The sequence below is a fragment of the Mastigoproctus giganteus genome, chromosome 6, assembly GCF_048544385.1.
Source record: "Mastigoproctus giganteus isolate SK-2022 chromosome 6, ASM4854438v1, whole genome shotgun sequence".
NCBI classification, from domain to species: Eukaryota; Metazoa; Arthropoda; class Arachnida; order Uropygi; family Thelyphonidae; genus Mastigoproctus; species Mastigoproctus giganteus.
Window position 1 is genome coordinate 212,778,243 of NC_143580.1, and position 24,179 is coordinate 212,802,421.

The 24,179-nt window shown below is 35.9% G+C and overlaps 1 protein-coding gene across 3 annotated transcripts in view; it reads left to right on the forward strand.

The window, feature by feature from the left end:
* Positions 1–24,179, forward strand: part of hppy (MAP4K3-like protein hppy) — a 394,076-nt gene that overhangs the window by 129,093 nt on the left and 240,804 nt on the right. For all 3 annotated transcript variants that reach the window (XM_090376708.1, XM_090376710.1, XM_090376709.1), the window contains exon 7: positions 16,563–16,757. In XM_090376708.1, the coding sequence (XP_090232834.1) occupies positions 16,563–16,757 (195 nt within the window). The remainder of the gene's footprint in view (positions 1–16,562; positions 16,758–24,179) is intronic.

Sequence of the window (24,179 nt, forward strand, 5' to 3'; positions counted from 1 at the left end):
GAAGCTTATGATATTGAGGGTCTTGGTAGGACGGCCATATTTAAATGGCACAGGTGATTCAGTGAAGGTCGTGAGCCTGTTGCAGATGATCCAAGACCTGGTCAGCCTCCTCCTCAACTACTCCTGAGCAAATCTCAAAAGCCCAGGAAATCTTGGATGAAGATGGGCGAATTGCACTTCATGAATTAGCTGTTAGAATGTCTATTTCATACGCTAGTACTCACAATGCTGTGAAAGATCACCTGAAAATGTCGCAGATCTGTGCCTGCTGGATTCCACACAATTTGACTCCAGAACAAAAACAGCAAAGAGTAGACTTGTGCAAAGAAATGTTTGATCGTTTTGAAACACAGGGTGAACTTCTTAAATCAAATATTGACTTGCGATGTAAATTGGATTTTTCATTATAATCTGGAGACAAAACAACAGTCAAGTGAGTGGATGCATTCTGATTCACCAAGACCTAAGAAATTTCAAGCTTGTCATTCAGCTGACAAACAAATGGTTTCATGTTTTTTGACATAAAAGGCATTCTTGTTACACATTTTGTGCCTCGTGGAACAACTATGAATAAGGAAGCATACTCTGTGGTTCTCAGAGTCAAACTTTGCCATGCCATTTGTGAGAAACATCAAGAACTTTCAAATGGTGAAATGGGTTCTCCATCAAGACAATGCCAAGCCCCATACGGCTAATATTGTGCAGCCAGTGATCACTACCATAAGTGCCGAGGTTCTGTCACATGCCCCTTATTTTTAGGGACTTAGCCCAATGTGATTTCTTCCCCTTTCCATGTCTGAAGAAAGCTCTGAAAGGCAAGTGATTTGCATCCAGTAATGATGCCCACAGAGCCACAACGGAAACACTTTGCAGTCTTTCGAAAAATGGCCTGCAAGAAGCATTTAATGCATGGGTGCCGAAAGTGTGTAAAGTTGAAGGGAGAGTATTTTGAGAAGGAGAAATCCACAGAAAATTCAAATGATGACAATTAAGATAAGATCTTGCACCAGTCTGCAAATTAAATGATCACCCCTCGTATATTCAAATATCATCAGTGTTAGTTGCTGACACTGTAACAGAAAGCACTAGTTGAGGGTAGGCCTATCAGAAGGCCAACTATGGTTTTAATTGTTACAAACATTTAAACTGTATATACATTATGACTTGTTTTAGATATTGCTTTTGTGTTTCTAGAAGTACATTAGTGAGGCATGAAAATAGTTCTTTGTAGGGTGGGAGAATCACAAAAGTTGAAGAACATAACACCTCTTTTCCCCTAAGATTTATTTTATGTCATGTTTAACAATGGTATGACCTTTTGTACTGTATTTCATATATTTTTATTTCCTGGAAGTTACAACCTACAGAAATTCAGTTCTAACTTCAGCAGGTTTCTTCTGGCTTTTAAACCATTCATAGTATTAGGGTACCATTAAATTTTTACATTTGGGCTTATAATTAAAACATAATGTTGAAATAAATAAATAGAAATTTCTTAAGATTGTAAACTTTTCTTTGATATATTATTATATTCTATTAGAATTATTTTAGATTTTGCTAGTTCTAAATTTCATGTTATATTTTTTTACTACTGAAAAGAGCGCTTCACTATAAAATTTTTATTAATTTAGATTAGACAGATAAACAATGTTATGTAGTGAAGTTTTCTTTTCAGAAATTTATGCTGTCGGTGTACTAAACTTATTAGTAATTATATTTTTTATTCATGATGTCAGTATTTATTGTAAAACTTGATTTTAATTAGCTTAAATTACATTAAAAATAAGAGAAATAAGAAATGAACTTAAATTAAATTAAAATGATTACATATGTATATATAAGTAGGAATTTGTTAAATTACCTGTCAGTTTGCATTCATAAGTTTCAGATTTTTACCATTTTAAATTTAGATTATGTCTGTTACAACATAATTTAAGATTGTTCTCTTCTCTCATCTTTGTGATATTAGGGCTGTTCACAAAAGATAGTGGCAACATGATTAATAGTTATGTTCTTTCAAAATAATACCCAGATACTTGTACAATCTTATCTCAAACATGGGGAAATGTCTGTTACCATCAGCAACTTGACTTTGTTGAAGATGGGAGAAAGAACAATCTGCCATTCATATTATTGTGTTGTACAGATACCTTGACCTCTGAGTGGTTTATCACAGATCAACAAATCAGTCATGGAACCATTTCCATTTCTAACCGTAGTAATTCTTCATGGCACTAACCACATCTAGTGCTGTGATGTTGTCTCCAGGGTATACAGGTAGTTCTCGACTTTACGAGTTAATTTGTTCCTAGCACTCACACTTGTAAAGTGAAAACTCATAAAGCGGGATTTATTTCCCGTAGACATAATGTTAAAAATAGGAGTTAAATTATCAACAATGAAATTAGTTTATGTTTAAACAATGATTGATTTATCCAAAGAAATGAAAACCTAGCCTGTAAAATCAAGCAAATTATAATAATAGAGAAATTATTTATGACTAACAAATGTTAAAGAATGTTTATTCTTCATCATCATTATTGACTAAATGCTCACTGGCTGATCACTCATTATTGGCTTGGCACTTGTTGGTTTGTTGCACAAGGAGTTGTCTTCTTCAGAAATGCTTCAAGAGGCATTTATTTCCAAGATAATCTTCTCTTTTCTTTATAAATTTCGATAGCAGGCATAAGCATTTTTTAACGGAACGCACAAATTGCAACTAACACAATTTGCGCTGAGTAACAAGTTTACGAAGCTTAAAAAAAAAGGAATGAAGAGAAGATTGTGAAAATTTATTTGTTTTTTATACGATTGAAGGTTTCAGTAAAGGGCAACACATTTCACCATAATAACGTAAAAACCCGCACAATTCCAGCTGTTGGTATTTTCGCAAATGCAATAGCATCGAGTTTCCTCCCCGTTTATAATTGCTTGTAGTAACAGAAAAGCCCAGTAAACCGGAAAGTGCAAATTGTTTTTATTGTTTTATGGTCATTATTTCCAGAAATGTGTTTCAGAAAAATATCACAAAGCCATTCAAAATTGGTTCTTATAACATATGATAACGACGAAAGTGTAGTGCGTTTAATGATTTGAATTGGTAAATAATATAAATATAGCGAAAATTTGAACTTCCGAGTCGTGGAATGAATTACCAAAAAACAATGTTATTGGGTTTATATTACGATTTTTTGCTATATGATGGTAACTGATTAATATCATAAAATGGGGTACAATGTATTATATAGCTATGTGTGGTTTGAAATGCAGTATTTATGAATGTTTAACATTAATTTTTTGCAATTAATATCTTCGATTTTGTTGATACTTGATACATGAAAAAAAAAAAAAAAAAACGTAAACCCAGGAACTCGTAAAGCGAGAACTGCCTGTAATTGCTTCTCCAAGATTGCATAGGGTTACAGAATTTATGATGTTAGCTCTAAGTAAGAATTTTAATGGCAAGTGAAAACATGGTTATATCATTTTAAATTAAATTAAATTTAGAAAACACTTGAACCACCAAATAAATTCAGCAAATTAATTAATACTGTAAATAGGGTTTTAGTTAAGGCAAGGTGCTATTCTTCTATGAACTGCTCCTATTTTTCACCTTTTTAGTTTAACATAAATGCTTATGTCTACCACTTAGATTCTTTATTGTTTTAATTTATCCTATAATTTGGTTTATATTAGTAATTTTTATTTAATTAATTAAATAAAAAAAATTAAACAGTTCTCTGTTTATTATGATTTCTTAATTTTGAGTTGCATATTTTCATATTGTTTGGGATTCACCAATTGTATTGATCTCTAAATTTACATTTTGTTTGTTATGCTTCTTTATTTATTCTATAAGGGGCATAGTATATAGTGTTTATTGTCAAGTGGCACTGGGTCTCCCCTAAAACTAAATAGTATTCTCTGGGTCGCAGTACAAACTCTTCAAATGTTAGAGGTAGTGAAGTTTTGGTGTTGATCTGCATAATGAGGTGTTGGGTCTGTCGTTCCTCCAGCATTTACTGGAGGAACAACAAACCAACCCTAGTGGGATCCCATGTTGCCCATTCACTGCCCCAAGGAGGCAACTGGGTATAGTAGGAGATAGATATAGTCTCTGGTATGAGCGACCTCTAGTCTGTGCCTGAGCCTTCCAGGGAGGGCCCTAGGAGGGTTGGAGAGAACTCTGGAGGTGAAAAGGTAAAAGGAGAGTGAGGGTAGGAGGGAACAGATGAAGATAAGGAAGGTGGATGATAGGAAGACTGTCCACCTGGAAATAGGAAGTTGGGGGGTAGCAAATCCTCCAGGCAGCAGGGGAACTGTCTAGGACAGTAAAGATTTTGTGGTGGTACTCTACTAGGTGAAAATTTTGAGTGGGGAGGTGGGGAAAGGAATGTGGGGTTGGTTGGGGACAAAGTCACAGGGCCAGGGAGTGCTACTGGGGTGGGGGAGATCACACTGTAGGTGCACAGTGGCTCTCTGTGGAAGATCCCACCCAACCAGACCAGCTGGGCCGGTGTCAGCAGTTAACACGTCTGAGGGAAGAGACATGACATTTTTATTTATTATTTTTTTTTTAAATTTTTTTATTCTATTTACAGACATTTGCTTAGTCACCACATAGTTTACACAGGTGATCTGACATTCACTTGCACACACACACACACGCGCGCGCGCGCAGCGCGCGCACACACACACACACGCGCGCGCGCGCGCGCGCGCACACACACACACACACACACACACACACACACACACACACACACACACACACACACACACACACACACACAACTGAACCTGCAGGTACAACTCTATTATTTATTTTTTATTTTATTTTATCATTTTTTATTACTTTATTATTATTATTATTTTTTTATATATACATATTCAGGGACATTCTACGTATATAGGACATTCACATTCAGCTATCCTTTTTACTCACTTATCCCACTCATTACAGTACCCTGAATAGGACTACACTTAACACTTTTTTTTTTTTTTTTTTTTCAGGTTGAGCAGACACATTTCTCACCCATCACTTGAATAGAGATACACATATGAGATAATAATAACACTATTTTAATTACTTAGTGACTTATGCATATACAATCAAAACATTCAGTCTTCCATACCTATACTTTCTCACACATATAATCACATATAGCTAATCAATCACCCATGCATACTTAGACTATCAGATATTACTTTGTTTACATGATTAATTTTTACATTTAATCCACACTATTTACTTTTAATTAAAACATGTATTTGTTTCTACATATTAGGGGGAAGGGAATATATTTTTGCAAATCCGTATCCAAGTGCAACAATGTGGATGTTGTGAATTTGAGAGCTGCCAGTAAGTACACATTACTATGCACATTTTTACTCATTACCCGTACATACACACAGATGCAGAAACACAGACTAGAACTCTGCATCACATCCAGCAATGCAGATGCAACAGAGAACCCCTATCAAGCAAAATTGCCTTGCACACATAATTATACAAACAATTAATATTCACACAATATATACAATCACTCTCTCAAAAATAAATGCACTAAAAGCACTTGAACTAAGCACTATGAATCTATAACATTTATATTGTTAATATAATACCTAAATTAGTTATACAAACATATAACATATATATTTATGAAATTGTGCATATATATTTATGAAGTTATGCACAGAGGTCAAACACATAAACTAATATAATTTCTAACACGAACATTTTCCCTGGGAGAGAAAACATTCTAACAGACAAGTCTCATTTGGATTTGTTACTCTCAGTAGTTGTCACAATTAGGTAGGAGCATCTGTCTAAGTAGGAGGCAGAGGTGTCACAGTCTGGATTATAGTGTGGTTGCTTCTCCTAGTCTCAAAAGCTTTTTGAATTTAGAGAAGGCCACATAATGCATGTCATCAGAGATGAGCAGTTGCTCATCTCTGCGAGTTATGGCTCCAATTTTGGCCATAAGTCTACATCTGTGGGGATGGTAATTGGAGCAGTCATAAAGGACACGAGCCAATCCTCATCAGCTCCACTGGTACATTTGTGATCCTGGGTACATTTGGGATCCCAGTTGGCACAACTTTGCACTTAGGGAACCATGCCCAGTAAGCAAGTAGGTGGCATATAATTCTGGGGAAGCTAGGGCTGCCTGAGGCAGGAACCGTCTTTGACTTCTCCTTTAGTTGACTCTTCACATCTGGTCTGTCATTGCCAATAGAGTGTGATTATTATTTTCATTTCTTTTTGGACATCGGTTTCAAGATCTGTTGTAATCCTAGGATATTAGTTGGGATTTGGCTCTTAATTCTATATTTGAGGCCTCTTCTTATCACTTTTATATCTAGTGGCAGTGCCCCTGCCAGGACCTGCAAAGCAGGTGTACTGACAGTGCAGCACACCCTCATGACCTGTTGTATAGAGTCCAGTTTCTTTTTGTTTTTATCCAAGATAGCCCAGTAAAACCATATGAAGGTTTTACAGGGCTAAAACCATATAAAACCACTGGGAAGAAGATTGCCTTATAAATAAGTGCAAGTGTCTTCCTCTTTAAATAGTCGGCACAGCTGATTCTTGCTGTTATTCCAGTGTAATTTCTCACCTTTTGGCAATATGCACTAGATGGGGATAGAATGTCAGTTTGCTAAGATGGCTCCCAGACACTTGATATCTGGGAGCCATCTTAGATACATTATAGATACTTGAGTTCTGTCACAAAGGCTATTTTTAACTGAGCCCTGGGGCATCCTTGGGTTACTGTATGGGTAATACAAGGTGATGTATAATGCGAGTAGGAGTAATCTACAGACCAGGTGATTGTGAAGATTATGACAAAAGCCTCTACATGCAAATGGAATGGGCAAGTAAGCGTCATAATAATGCCTTATTATGGGTGATTTCAATTTGCCTCTAATTGATTGGAGTAAATGGGAAGGAAACTCGACATGGGGAACAAAATTTTTAAATCAACTAGATGACTGTTATTTGTATCAACATGTCAGGGAAAGTACTAGAGAAAAGAATATCCTAGACCTCATCATCACACATGAATCAGATGACATAACAGGGCTGACAGTAGAGGAACCAGTAGCAGGAAGTGATTATGAAGTTCTACGGTGGATGATGACGAGAGAGGTAGCAGAAGTAAAAGGCAAAGGAATGGGTTTTAATTTCAGAAAAGGAAATTACGATGCCTTAAGGTACTACATGGCCTCTATTAACTGGGTAGATATCGCTCAGAGAATGAATACAATTGAACTGTGGTACGCTTTTAAAACATTAATCACAGATGCCTTGAATGCGTATATACCATTAAAAAAATACTCCATGAGGAGGGTTCCAAGTTGGATGAATAGTGAAGTTGCCGCATTACTTGAGCAGAAAAAGGTGGCATGGAAAGGTTACAGAGCAATAAAAAGTACTGAAGCCTATAACAGCTACAAGGTGATGTGTAATAGAGCCACAGAAAAGGTTCGACAGGCAAAGGCAGTTTATGAGAAATCACTAGCAAACAGAGCAAAGAGGGGGGATAAAGAATTCTTCACATATATAAATGCCAAGAAGAGCAGGACAAACCAGATCAGACCTTTACGTAAGGGAAAGGGGATAGTAATAAATACACCAGCTGCCGTTGCAGATGAACTCAACAGTTATTTTGCATCGATATTTACAAATGAAAAGCCTTTTGTGGCAAAGGGAAATTGTGGGAGCGAAGTTAAAAAATATGTAATTAATGATATTGAAATTTCGCAAGATTATTTAATGAAAAAACTTTCGAGCCTACAGACCAGTAAAGCTCCTGGAGTTGATGGAATATACCCTATAATCTTAAGAGAGGCGGCAAGCGAGTGCATTGAACCATTGAGGCTAATTATGCGAGCATCACTAGACTCTGGGGAGATTCCCTTGGATTGGAAAAGTGCAAATGTATCTCCCATACATAAGGGTGGCTCTAAAAGTGAAGTTGGAAATTATCGACCTGTCAGTCTGACTTCAGTAGTAGGGAAAATCATGGAGGCAATGATCAAGGGTGGAATTCAGGATCATTTGGATCGAATTGAAATTCTCAAGGATACTCAGCATGGTTTTGTAAAGGGAAAATCATGTTTAACAAATCTGGTTCGCTATTTCGAAAGGGTCACTCACGAGCTGGATTTAGGGAATAATTTCGACATTGTTTATTTAGATTTCAGCAAAGCTTTTGACTCAGTCCCACATGAGCGGTTGCTTTATAAGCTGGAACAGGTTGGAATCACTGGGAAAATCCTTAGATGGATAGAAGGATGGCTTCAGGGCAGGAGACAGAGGGTTGTGATAAATGGCTGTTCCTCAGATTGGGTTGATGTAAGAAGTGGGGTTCCCCAAGGATCAGTATTAGGACCACTGTTGTTTTTAATTTTCATAAACGACATTGATGAAGGGATAGAGGGCGTGATGTCTAAATTTGCAGATGATGTTAAAATTGGTAGAGTAGTTAATGATCACTGTCAAGCTGAGCTTCTTCAGAGAGACCTAGATAGACTTCAGGAATGGTCAGAAAAATGGCAGCTGTGCTTTAATCCAACAAAGTGTAAGGTATTACACCTGGGAAACAGTAATCCCAAAAAAAACTTATTCACTTGGTGGAGTTCAAATAAACCCAGTACTGGAGGAAAGGGACTTGGGTGTTACGATACGGTCAGATATGAAATTCTCTGAGCATTGTAAACAGGTTGCAAGGAAGGCCCATGGTGTCCTATCGATGATCTATCGAACTTTTGCAAGTAGAGATAGGGACGTGATAATCCCATTATATAAGGCTTATGTTAGACCACACTTGGAATACTGTGTTCAAGTATGGAGACCGCACCTAAAGAAAGACATCGAGCTTCTTGAAAGGGTGCAAAGAAGGGTAACTCGCCTGGTGAGATCAGCAAAAGGGCGTCCTTATGAAGAAAGACTTTGAATATGTGGGTTGCAGAGTTTGGAAACTAGACACCTTAGAGGAGATTTGATTGAGGTGTTTAAGGCTCTGAGAGGCATCAGTAAAATGAATGAGGACGAAATTTTCAAGATTATAAATGATGCTAGAACTAGGGGACATAAATTAAAGTTACGGTTGGAAATGTTTAGATTGGACTGCAGGAAGTTTTATTTTAGCCAGCGAGTTATAAATTACTGGAATAAGTTGCCTTCATGGGTGGTAGAGGCTGACAGTTTAGGGGAATTCAAAGGTCATCTGGATTGTACCTTTGGGTATGGGAAGCACATAGGATGATAGGTTTAATTTCCTTTTTTTTTTTATTAATTATTATTTTTTTTTATTTATTTATTTTTTTGTTTTTATCATTGTTTTGTTCAGATATTTTTTTTTTTTTTGGCTGGTGCAGCATAAGCCATAGGCTTTATTGCACCATGCAGCCATCACTAATACTAATACTAAAACAATCATCCAATAAACCCACAGAAGCCTTGCTAGTGTGTGAGTGACCAACCCACAAATTCTAGTCAATATCTGGGAAATTAAAGTCCTCCTTTATAAGACACTCTGATTTACTGGCTCACTCTATTTCTCTGTACAGCTGTTTATTATACTCATCAGAGTCATTAGGCCTATAACACACTCCTATTCTCAATTTTGCTTTCCCAGTGATTATGTCACATCAAACTGACTCGAAACTGCACTGTCCAGCCATGTTGACTGGCTGTACTTCCTTGTATTTTGTGTTTCTTAACTAATAGCATAATCCCTCCTCCCTTCCTGCCCTGTCTACCCTTCCTGTACACATTGTACTCCCCAAATATCAGTTCTGCAATCGTTATATCTGTGTGACACCATGTATCTGATATCCCAAGAATATCTGCCTTTGATGTTTTGACCAACACCTCAAATTTATTTACCAAACTCCTGACATTGGTGTACATGCAAGTATACATGCACCTGTTCCTATTCTTAGCCAGCCTAACACAACCCATGTATTTGCTTGTTCTGCAATGACTCCCAGCAGTCTCTGGAATCCCCTGCACCTTGTTTTCCAGGATGCTGCTCATTCCAATAGAAGCAGTGCAAGAATCACTTTCATCTCTGCCAGCGGCTACTGTTAATCTATTAGTCCATGTAGGCCCCCAAGCTAGCAGTTTCCCGACCCACCTAACACTGCCTCGATAGCATCAGCAAATATTCTTGCACCCTTTCTACTTAAGTGTATCTCATCCCTTTAGAAGCAGTCTCTCCTGTTAACAAGCTCAGACCAGGCTGAGAAAAATTCTGGCTCATGGGTCTTGCACAAACTCTCCAGGGTCAAATTGATTGACAAAGCTCTCATCATATACTGCCTACTATTGTGTCTGGGCAGAATTGCAGACACTTTCAAATTCAACCCTAACTCACATGTTTTTTTCAACAGTATTACTAAAATACTACAAAAAAAAAGAAAAAAAAAAATACTGTCTTTTTTAAAGAACACCAGACTTGTGAACTCTGAAATGCACTGTATTTCAATCACTGATGACTATCTCAGCCAATTATCAGTGGATGTCCCAATATGCCTTGGACATTAAGAGAAATAATGAACCAACTTATTTCGGGCAGCAGCCAAACGGAATAAAATATTCCGTTTGGCTGCTGCCCTCTATAGAATAAATAAGGAAGCATAACAAACAAAATGTAAATTTAGACATTAACTCATTCAATTGATGAATCCCAAACAATATGCAACTCAATTCATTGGAAATAAATTTAATAGGGATATTAAATTTTTACTAAGATTAGTCTAAAATAATAATAATAATCACATGTTCTGGTTTCAAGATAGGAACTGGAATGTGTGTTCATAATTGTGTGTCTATTAGTTAACTGTTATTAAATTTATTGCCAATGAATGTGCTCATAGTAAAAAACTAGTACACAGTGTGGTACTTAAAAACTAAAAACATGCAATAATATATATTTTGTTTTTAACACGTTGGCTGCCAAATACGAGTTAACTCGGACTGGTATGACTTGCCTTTCAGGCACAGCTACGAGTATATTTGTAGCAAATACGTGCAACTGATGGATAGTAGACTTCTGGGATAAGAATGAAAAACCAACCATGGCATAAGAAAACAGAAAATTTATTCCCAAAAAAAATATTTTATTCACAAATACATGAAGTGTATTACTAAGACACTACGAAAAATAATATTGTTTATTTGTGATAATATTGTTTATTTGTGATATTTCTTGAAACATTCTTCTATACAAAGATCAGGCATTTTCTTGGCACAGTGGACAATAATAATGCGTTTCGCGGCATTTTTTATTCCTCGTGCATACTCGACACGGCTTAGTCGGGTGGTTTTTTTTTTTTTTTTTTCAGTTGGTGGTATAGACTCTAAATAATGAATTCCACGTTCAGACTTAATCTTCTTTGGAACATTTAGAACTTTTTCTCCAATCAAAGGTTGAATGAATGTTTCTCTGAATTTTAGAGATTTTTTGGTGGAACCTGTAACTTGACGGAAAAGGGTGTGTGTGTTATATATACAGGGTGATTCACTACCAGTGCGACAAACTTGCAGGAGGTGTAGGGGACACAAAGACGAATTGGAATCACATAGCATTTCAGGGTCCGAAAAGCCTTTGTCATGCAGTAGAGGACATTGAACGGGAGGTTGCGTGAACAGCGATCCCGCTGGAAGTCAGCATTTGCAAACCGGTTGCCGAGGCAGTATTCAAACGTTGAACTGGCCGACATGCACCTCACGTATGGAGCTGCAGACTGTAACGGTGTGCGCGCTCTGCGCTTGTACCAGGAACGTTTCCTGCACAGGCGTGCTCCTCATCATACGATTTTCGCATGTGTGCACAGAAGGTTACGTGAGACTGGTTGTTTCACGAGAGGTACCATGAATCGAGAGCGAACAATGACGACGCCAGACAATGAGGAGAATGTCCTACGTCTTGCAGAAGGCAATCCGAGTACTCGAGCGATAGGCCAACGATTGGGTATTTCCCAATCCACTGTATGGAGGATACTGTAAACAAACCAAATGAGTTCATATCATCTGCAACGCGTCCAATCATTGGAGCCTGTGGATTACCCACTCCGGAGGACTTTTGCTACTTGGTTTCTTCAACAGAAACGGTTTGCAAATGCTGACTTCCAGCGGGATCGCTGTTCACGCGACCTCCCGTTCAATGTCCTCTACCGCATGACGAAGGCATTTCGGACCCTGCAATGCTATGTGATTCCGTTTCGTCTTTGTTGCCCCCTACACCTCCTGCAAGTTTGTCGCATTGGTAGTGAATCACCCTGTATATATTTCTGAAATATGTAATGCAATTTTTTTTGGCCATATGATGGTTGTTCTTAGCGCTGAATAATATGAGAGCATTTGATCCGATCGATCTATGTCAAACATTCTGCTGTTGTAATCTCGAATTACATTTGTTTTTATTGAAATTTTTCCATTCCAGTTATGTACCTCGACCATTTCAATAACGTGTTTGTTAGAAATAGTGAGAACTTCTTTTTTATCCCTCCACTTACATACTATGACGGGGTCATTTCGCTACCATGCAACTTCCCCTTTCTTCAATTTTCGCATCACCAAATCTTTTGGATTTTCTTTTCTGTTGGTGCGTAATGTTCCACATAAGCAGACAATTTCATCAGAGCAACAGAATTATAAAAATTGCCCATACATAATACATATCCCTTGTCTGAGAAGTCGTCAAGCAAGTATAGTACAACTTCAGAAGTATGACCTTTGTTTTGTTCAGTTTCTGATTTATTGGAGTAAATTTTTATTTTCAGAACAAGGCCTTGTTGGACTTGCACAGTTTGTAAAGTTTGATTCTGTATTTGTCCGGTTTTTTTTTTTTTTTTTTTTTTTAATGTACCGGTGGAAATTCAGTCTCCCATGCCACAACATCATCGACTCATCAGATGTTTTTATTTGGTATGTAATTATTGTGCATAACATTATTGGAATGATTTAAAATCGTTCTTAAGCCTGTCAGCAGATTGTAATGACTTATCTGCAAAGTGGCACCTCCGTAGCCAGGTGGGAAGGAGCAGCAGTGCGTAGCATGCGCTTCTTGATTAGACTGGGGTTCGAGCCCGTCACCACCAAATACGGAGGATGTGGAAAGGTCAGGGAATGACCACCACATGTCCCGCCCGGAGCAATATGGCCTTAGTTGCTAATGCTCCTAAAAAAACCAAATAACAACAACAACAACAAACAACATCTGCAAAGTGAAAATATTTTAATATCAACTGGAATCTATTTCGACTCATAAATGATCATCAAAACGTAACATTGTAGAATGCACTTGCACTCCAGTAATGCTCTATTGAAGAAAAAGAAGGACCCATTTGTAACAAAAGTCCAAGAAACACTTTCATTTCTGAGATGTCAGTGTCCTTCCATCTTGATGACCTGGCATATTTTCGCGATTGTCCACATTTTTCAATTTCTTGCAAAGCCTATAAATTAGTTTGTTTGACTAATGATATAAGAAATTCTTCCGAAAAATATAGGTCTACCAATTTTTATACACTAAGTTCTGTTGTGTCCATTTTCAAACCAACGTTCTCTTCAAAAATAAATTGTGGAGGATCTAGTGCTATTTCATTTCACAAATTATTGTCATTATTTGATGTACTTGCCTGTGGAGAATTAGGATTATCTTCAGGCTGGGAGCTGGCCTCATCTTTGCTATCCTCACTTGAATCATCAGAAGGTTCATAATTGTCACTGTCGGAACCAGAACCGTACGGCTCGTCAAAAATCTCTTCAAATTCTGAGTCACTCATTTTAGCATAGAACTCAAGCTCTTCTTCAGTCAGTGGTCTCTTCTTATCCATGTTTTAGGTGTGTGTTTTTTTTTTTTTTTGTTTTGTAAAAAAACAAAAACACATTTTCTAAATTACTAAATACAAATATTACTAAATCACAAATTACTAAATACAACGTACACGTACAGTCTGTATCATACTACGGATTTATGCACAGCTCTGACTCATATACGGCGAATTCTGCAGGTAACAATACATCTCAGGTAATCAAGTTAACTTGTAGTTGGCTGCTGCGAGGAATTTTCTATTACACATGCCATCTACAAGATAATTCGATAAGCTCTTTTTTACAACAATAAGCTTTTTTTATGAGTTTTGGTAATGAGTATATATAATCTGGGTTTTGAATAATTTAACATGCCTAACTCAGATTGGCATCGGAGACCCATTTATCCAAATAAGCCGTAGCAGTCAACGGGTTAATGCAGTTTGATTGTTGAAATTATATCAATCCCATTTATACTCCATATTAAATTATATTGAATGATTGCAGTGCTTGTACTGGAGACAGCATTCAAACCTACAACTTTTATTTCTTAGGCAAGTACATTGACCACTGGAGCAATCTGGCACTACAAGTTAACATTTTGACTTAATGCTGGTGATCGTCATTATGTGGAGATTATAGGGATGATCAGTCTTACTGTATTATCTAATAAAAAAAACGAATTACTCTGAGTACTTAGACTATGTCCATAACTTTCGAAAAGCCGGAATTTTTAAAAATCTTACATATGCTTGATCCCGAGAATACTAGATATGAGGTACTTTATTTTGTTAGGTTTACTCAGAAGTGGTGAACTGTGTTAAACAAAATAAATAAATAAATAATTTGAAGATATGTGGAAGCTCTGCTATTGTTCATTCGGCTGCAAAGGAGAATAAAGGTAAAATTTTTTAGTTGTTTCTGTTGACTCAGATTGAACATACCTCTTCTAAATCTTGTATGTTTTCTCAAAAAGTATACATTGCTCTAATTTGTAGCACCATACCTTTGAAAGAACTCTTGAATCATCTTTCATTTCATTTCTAGAGAAATACAATGTTAATCAATCAGTTTTGGATGAATATACCTACACAATTGCAATACCCATACTGGAGGCAGCATTTGAAACCTGCACAAAATTTAATGTATTATTTTAATGTTAATGTGTGAGTTAATTTTAATTATCTTTGTAAGAATATTAATTTTTTTTTATGATATGTCTGTTAGGAGATTGCTGATGGTTTTGTGTGGCTAGTGGCAAATGAAGTTATTAATGCATATGGAAGGCTTGTAGTATACATGATTATGGAAAGCTTTATGCTGAAGTAGTAAGGTTTGACATGTAGCCTGTAAAATGCTGAAGAAAATAGTGCATATATTATTCCCTTAATATTAATGATTTTCTTAAATGTTTATAGCTTAAACACAGAATGATGAAAAGTACTCACAGTGGTAAATAGTGCTACTGTATGTGTGGCTAAGCCTGCAGAATCACAAGAAGTTTTCTATCTGAACCTGACTCAAATAACTTGTTTGTTTGGCTTATTCCCTAAATCAGTTGTAGAGCAGTTGAGATGTACTTAACCCAGAATGAATAATTTCATTTTGTCTATCAAAAAAAGTGTTTATAAAGTTCCCTCTGCACATAAAACAGTATGAAAACTCTGTGTGAATGTTTTGATGATGCCAAGGAATTTTCCATTTAGTTTTTCACTTTGATGCAAATGATTCTGTTTGTATTGTGGATGCTTAGAGTACATTATAAAATTCAAATGCAGCATATTTTTCCTGTTCAACTGATATCAAAATTTTTGAGACATACATTGTTATATGATTTGTTAGTTGCTGTGAATAACCTGCAGTCAACAACATGCAAATGTGGAACAAAATTGAAACAAATTATGAAGTCATTTCCAGGAATCCTGGCAAATGATGGCAATCAGCACATATCTGGATGGCACAACAGCAGCACAGTTCTTTCTTCTTGTGTGTGTCCATTATTGGTATCATGATACCAATACTGTCTGATCACATCCATTGGTATAAAAAAACTTTCTGCTTTTGCAAACTAATTCTCACAGACAAAAAGTGCAATTTCATTTCAAACAACTTATAAAAAATTTTCGTGTATTCATTTTTATTATCTTTGTAAGATATTGTAAGTTTTTTTGCATAAAAATATACTAAATTTTAAGTGTATTTTGCATTTTAATGCATACAAATCCTCTCTCTCTCTATATATATATATATCACTAATATATTACTAAAATATTGCAAATTATATTACTAATATATTACTAAAATATATTAGTTAAATGTAGTTAAATGCCTCTCCTTTGTTGCATATCAGGTTCTAGATTATATGTAAGTATTGATAAGGGCTGCAACAACAACAAAAAAAAGCTTCTTTTCATAATTCACCATTAATTTGAGTGCATTAATAATCAATTTGAACTACAGAGATTACAAAAGTATGACTTCTTTTGTATTTTAAAATTTGAGATTTTCAGGGAATGCCATAAGGATATAAAGGTGAGTTAGTAGTTTAATTTAAAGTATTATTCTGAAACAGGCTTATTTCTCATATATGTATACTAAATAATATTCAGTTGCCCAAATATTATTTTGTTTGTGTAAGGCAAAATATAAGCAAAAAATTAATTTGTGAAAGATGCATCTTTAGGACAAAGTATATAATATATTTTTATATTTGTGTAAAAATGTTTAGGATGGCTCCTGAAGTTGCAGCTGTTGAAAGAAAAGGTGGATATAATCAGCAGTGTGATATATGGGCAGTTGGAATTACTGCAATTGAATTGGCTGAGTTACAGCCTCCTATGTTTGATTTGCATCCAATGAGAGCACTTTTTCTTATGTCTAAGTCTGGCTTTAAGTCTCCTCAACTTAAGGACAAAAATAAGTGGTAAGTTTTAAAAGTTCAATAGGATAGGCTGTTTCATATTTAAATTTTAATGACTATTAGAATACGGTCTATCTTTGATGTCTAATACATCATTACTGTTTAATGAATATTTGCACATACCTATAAACCTTTTGATGTGAAAACATCTATAGTGGCACTGGAGTAAAATCGATTAGTAATAGAAATGACGTCACTTCCTAAATGTCATTAACATTGATTCGGTAGAATAAGTAGCTGGCATGAGAAAAAACGTTGCATCGTTCATACTAAGAGACGGAAATGACGTCACTTCCTAAATGACGCTAACTCAGTCACTAATGTTGATTCGGTAAAGTAAGCAGCGGGTAGTAATATTATGCAAGAATAAAAGCTTCGAAGCCACCGAATAAGCCTCTTGTGTCGAAAAGTAATGAGTTCAAAAACAGAGAATGAAAAAAATGCTGACTAATAAAATCTGCTTCTCGAGGTTTTGATCAACGTCAACCTTCTAAATAGCATAAGTAAGTAAGTTTCAATTAAATCGTTTAAAAATTTAAGTGGTTTGATTCAAGAACGCAACAATAAAACAATCACTTGAACAAACAACAATCACTTCTTGCAGTAGTTTTTGGTTATGATGTCATACCAGTCTACAAATGGATTTTACTAACTATTGAATTGTGAAAATATCAAATCTAATTTCAGTTAACAACCTATAAGATAAGTGTGCAAGAGAAGCTTCAAAGCACGAAAGAAGCCTCCCGTGTTGACAAAAGAAAGAGTACAAAAACATAGAGAACGAAAAAAAAAAATGCAGAGTTTAATAAAATCTGCTTCTCAAAATCTTGAGAAGCAGATTTTATTAAACTCTAAAAAATACATTTGGAGCCTGTTACTTCTAAAATTTACAACTGCAGATTTACATCTGCAGTTGTAAATTTTAAAATTTAAAGTTGTAACGACTATGAAGGCTTGTAATACTTGTAGAGCATCTCTCAAAAAATGATTCCCTTCCAACATTTCGAAGAGCAACGGTTTCGTTTATCCTATTATTCCACCTCGTCTGCCTCTATTGGATTTAGTGACAGAGGGGCTCATTTCTCCTTGTATACCATTCATGCAAATTAGAAGACTAAGGCATGAGTTCAAAAACATTTTTCGGCCAGTATGGAATTTTTGGGGCCACATTATAAATGTTCCTGTAAATTTTAATTCGATGATCGATTATTTGCCACAGAGAACAGATGATTGTTGCATTAATGTTCATATCAAACGTAAGAAAAAATTCACAAATCGAGTAATTTAAAGGGCTTGATTCTTTAACGAGATGTAAGGGTTAGGAGAAAGTATCTACTTACTTTGTCGAGATTGACAAAGTATTCTTCGATGAAGACATGGAACACAATTATGCTCTTACACATGGTGAAATGAGTGAAACTATTTGAAGAAATAGTATTTCTTCAAATAGTTTCCTATTGAAGACAGTTTAATTGCTCAACAACAAACTCTTTTGTGGAGTGATGACAAATATTTATGAATATCTCCTGCTGAAGGAAATGTTCCACAAAGTTTACTTTTTGATGAACATACCGAAGACTTGGCCTCTTCCAGAATTTACCTCGGTGAGTGTCGAGAGTTTACTGATAATTTAAAAGTTACGCCGTTTATGATGGCATCGAGTGAACTTTGTCGTTCAGATCGGCGTGGAGTAACTCCTTATCATCTTCTTTATATGGCCATTGAAATAATGAGACTGAGAACTCGAGATTCGTTAACAGTTGCTTTTAAATACATTAGAAAAGACACTAAGCTCACCAAAGAACAAATCCGATCTTGAGAATACGTCAGTAACTGCATAGAAAAGAATTTATTGTTTTTGAAATCAATTACTGGACACAACGTAAAAGTGATCTGTTTGCGATGATCAGACAATTGGGTAAACCTACGTTCTTCTTAACTTTGAGTGCAAACAAAATCAGTTGGCCTAAATTGATAAAAATTTTATACAAATTAAAGCACGATGGTTTGGATATCCCTGATGAGCGAGCAGAAGCTCTTCATTTTGTGGAAAAGTAGACATTAGTTATTGAAGATGCCATAATGTGTGCAATTCATTTAAATAAACTTGTGAATTTTAACTTTATTTTAACATTTTTAACTTTATTTCAGTCTAAGCGTTTCAGTCCATTTCGACAATATTACATTGTCAACTATTTGAAACGAATCGAATTTCAACATTGGGTAGTCCACATGCTCACATTATTTTGTGGCTTAATAATGCTTCTAAAGAACTTATGGGAAACTATGAATGTAATGATAGCTATGATAAAATGGCTCATGTCCATTTCTGCTGCAAAAGCCTCTGGTAATATCACACTCCAAACTCATAAACGTACTTTTACTTGTTTATGAGTTTAAAGTTCCATTTATGCCATCATGATCTACAATGATTTAATTCCCATGCCAAAAGCAGACACTCAACGAGTCAAATTAATGCTGAATACAAGAAATTGTGGATTAATCTAGAGAACAACGAATATACTAGCATCGATCACTTCTTTAAAGAAAATCACATTCATTCGAAATCATATTATATCGATTTACTTTGAGCTGGTATTACTCGGCCAAAAATCTTTCTGAAATGAGAACCTCATTAAAAAATGGCATAACCCCTTCAATTCTTTTGTGTTTAGCGTTTTAAAGTCTAACATGGACATTCAATTCATCATGGCAGGGTCTTGCTGAGCCATTTTAGTACTGAGGCAAGAATGAAAAATTGCACCCTACTGTTAATGATGGCAACGTTTGCAATTATTTAATCTTTCTTTTGGTGCCCCTTTCAGCTTTTAACCTGAGGCAAGAGCTTCGTTCGCCTCACCCTCGGCATGGCTCTGCATCACGGAAGAATATTCTTCTGCTACTCATGTCATCAAATACGTAAATAAGACCAATCGCAGGATTACCGGTTTACAACGTGAAATTATGAATGAGTATCCTGAGTTTGGCATCATTGAGATTACAAGAAAATTAAGCATTGACATGCTCAACTCTATCGAAATTACTAATCAAGAGGCTGCTTGGTATTTTGCTTCATCAACTGATGTCTGAGAGTTCAGTTGTAACTTATATACCTACTGTGTGACTTATCAAGCGACAGCATAAAAAATTGAACAAAGAAATGGAACAAGAAAAGATGGGTGACAATTCTACTGACATTTGGAAGGAGAATTGATTTGATAAGTACAAGAAAAGGATGATGAGGAATAAGTTCAAATGGGCCGAAATTGGTAACGACACCTTTGACCTTCCACTGGCAAATAGCGGGCTCACACCTCCTACTTACTCTACTGAATCAACATTAGTGACAACATTGATGTCATTTAGGAAGTGATGTAATTTACATCATTTTCGTTTCACATTTTCGTCAAAGATGTTATCACATAAAATATCTTTCATGCGTACAGGGTACACATAGGCTTTTTTTTTTTGTTTTGTTTTACAGAAAGTGTACTTTTCTTCCAGATTTCAATCTTGTTCGGTGTTGGGCTCCCCGTGTTGTTCCAGATTTCAGCCTTTCAAGTACCTACACGTTATGTTTTTCAAATATGGACCTGCAATGTTTGTTGGTGTGACTTTAAAGCTGCCATTTAAGTGGTGGCAATGGTTCTGCTCGTATTTAGTACAAGATTATGCATACAATATAATCTGCAATTGTTTTGTTTTGCCTGTTTTATAGTAGTGGCAGTTTTATGTTTTTTATTCATGTATATACATGTCTGGTTTTTCTAAATTAATTTACCATTTCATATATGGCAATATTTTCATTAAAAGTATTCTTCACTAGGCAATATGCTTTAAATCATTTGTTATTGTCTTTTTTTGTGGGGTGTGAAAAAACAGAGTTATTGCATTTAAAATACAAACAAAAATGCCAGGTGATGAAGGCAAGATGTATTATTTTCAGCAATCAAAGAAAGTAGAATTCAGATTATTCACAGCGTGGACTGTTTTTAATTCAGTGAACAGAATTGGATTTCCTGAATAAAGTGAAGAAGGCTAATGTTACTACATGTTCCACATCAAGACAGTAGATTCTAGGGTAATGTATGCAGACAGTGGCATGCACATTATCAACTATTGCATTGGTTTACCTGTTAAGAATTTTTCTATGTAGGTTCTAAACCAGTTATAATGAAGTTGTAAATACCTCTAGCTAGTGTGGCCTCACAGAATGCAAATGTAAATTTATTTACTCGATATTTCACATATGTTTTGGCATGTATTTTCATTAGTATTCATGCATTAAGAATCTGCAGATAAAGGAACCACCAGGTGGCAGAAATCACAATGTACTCATGTGGAATTTACTTAAAGATGGAACTACAATCAGGGGTAAAGGGAAGAGGTCTCAGACAGTTTGTAAATTCTATACTGATGATGTTACCAATAGCAAATTTTAATGGGAAGCATTCAAGGAATTAATCTTGGAAGCTACTAGGCTTTTCATACCAAGAAATACTGTTCAAGGTTTAGGCCCAAATGAATGTCAGATAAACTAATGAGACTCGTGGCAGAGAACACAAATGCGTGGGTTGCATATAAATTATCAGGCGACACATAAGTCTATGGTAGATATAAACTAGTCTGTAATCAAGTCACAAAGGAGGTTAGGCAGGCGAAGGCAGATTACAATAAATCATTGGCAACGGATGCAAATATAAACAGCAAAGACTTCTTTACTTCTAGTATTTACTTAGTAAACACTAGAAGGAAGGGGATAGATCAAATTGGGCCACTTAATATTGATGGTTCAACTGTAGATGGTCCTGTTCAGGTTGCTGACAAGCTGAATCAGTATTTTGCATCTACATTCACTCATGAGGAATTCTTTAGTGGAGTGGTTGCCAGAAGTTTATTTAACTCTAACAGTGAGCTAAATGATTTTGTAATAAGTGAGAGGATAGTAGAAGAGAACTTGTTGAAGTTAAACATACGAAAGGCACATGGGGTGGATAGGATATATCCAGTTATATTAAAGGAGGCGGCAAAGGAAGTAAGCAAACCCTTAGCCATTACCCTTAGATTATGAGAGCATTCTTGGACTCAAGGAAGGTACCCATGGACTGGAGATGTGCAAATGTCACCCCCATTCACAAAGGTGTATCAAAGGGTGACACAAGTAATTACTGACCTGTTAGTTTAACTTCTGTTCCGGAGAAATTAATGGAGACACTGGTTAAAGAAGCACTGCAGGATCATCTAGACAAGACTTCAGTTATAGTTCAGATACAGCATGGGTTTGTTCAGGGGAAGTCTTGTCTAACCAATTCGATTGGATACTATGATGTGGTCACAAAGGAACTGAATGCAAAAAATAATTTTGATATCGTGCAACAATATCAGGAAAGCTTTTGAAGACTACTGTACAAATTGGAGCAGTATGCATTAAGAGCAAGTTGCTACAATGGATAAAAGGATGGCTGAGTGGAAGAAGACAGAGAGCAGTAATCAGTGGACACTGCTCTTCGTGGACTAATGTTATTAGTGGAGTCTCCCAAGTTTCGGTGGTGGGCCCATGTTGTTTTTTATATTTATCGATGATATTGATGAAGATATATCAGGCTTAATGTCCAAGTTTGCAGATGATACAAAGTTGGCAGAGTTGGTAATGACAGTATGCTACTGCAACAGGATCTAGAAAAGTTGGGCAGATGGGCCAAGAAGTGGCAACTGAAGTTTAGCATTCAAAATGCAAAGTACTACATTTGGGTAGCAGTAACTCCAGAAATAATGGATTAACAACTAATGAAATTGACTTCATCCTCACTAACAAAAGATATATTGTGAATGATGTTACCATTCTGAACAAGGTAAATGGTAAGATGCATGCTTGATGTTGATGTAAGAAAAGAAAGGAAAAAAACTGAGTTGAGTAAATAATACAAAGGTCTTTGAGATAACAGAAGAGTAGAAAAAGCAGTATGTACTGGAACTTAAGAACAAGTTTGAGCTTTTGCAGACTTTTCAGAACCAAGATATCAATGTGGAATACAACTTTCTGAAAGTGATAAACCCCCAGAAACCTATAGGTAAAAAGGAATCCAAAGAATAAAAAATTAGTCAAGAGCACTCGTCGTGATGCACCTTGTTAAGATGAGAAATGAAGAGCAAGATAAACACTGACAAGGATAAAATTGACTATACTGAGTTATGCAAAGCCAAGGACATAAGCAGATTTAACACAAGAAAAGGGGAGCAAGCATTAAGGGAAAACAAAGGACTTAAATCAGCAGTAATACTGAAAGACAATTGATACTGAATCTGAAGAATAGTGATGGTGCATTTATAAATATCAGAGAAAGCATAATTCAAAATAGCAGAAGACTACTATAGAGAATTATACAAAGAGCGAATGAATGATGCCAGCATTGAGGAAGATGGATCACAAATTTGCAACACATACAACATACCCAATATCCTTCCTGATGAGATAGAACATGCATTGAAGAAAATGAAGATCAAAAAAGCCCTGGGTGAAGATTAAGTTTCTGTAGAGTTGTTAAAATTAGAGGAAGAGACGTGAGACACACTGGCAAGACTTCACAAAATACATTAGGAAAGGCATAGCTCCAAAGGAGTGGAATAATGCAATCATGATTTTACTGCATAAGTAAGGAGACAAATCAGAAATTGAAAATTATAGACCAATTAGCTTGTTATCCCACATCTACAAGTTGTTCACAAGGGTCATTACTAACAGATTAGAAAGAATACTTGATGAGAATCAACCGAAAGAGCAAGCTGGCTTTAGGACAGGATTCTCAACTACGGATCACCTTCACGTAATATCACAGCTAATGGAGAAAGCAAATGAATGTAAAACACCATTATGCCTGGCATTTGTGGATTATGAAAATGCAATTTGACTCCATACAGCATAAGGCAATGTTTTCGGGCACTGGAAAGACAAGGCATAGACAGCCCATACATTGTGATTTTGAAGAAAATATATGAGAATGCTTCCTCCTTTATTAAACTAAACAAAGACAGTAGCAAATTTAAAATTGAGAGAAGTGTTCATCAAGGAGACAGTATCTCCAAAGTTGTTTACTGCTGCCCTTGAGGAAGCTTTCAGAAGACTCAACTGGTTACAGACAGGAGCTAATGTGAATGGAGAGCATTTACGATTTGCACATGACATTGTGATCATAAGCCACAATCCCAAAGAATTAAGGAAAATCTGCTGTGCAGAGTTAGTAAGGATTTCGGCCTAAAGATGAATATGACTAAAACAAAAATAATGATGAACAAGTATGCCACAGAAAGGGATATAATCGTTGAAGGAGTAGAAATTGAAAAGGTGGATTCATATACTTATCTTGGACAAGTTATTAGCTGTAACAGTGATAACTGGCTGGAAATCAAGAGAAGAATAAATTTCGA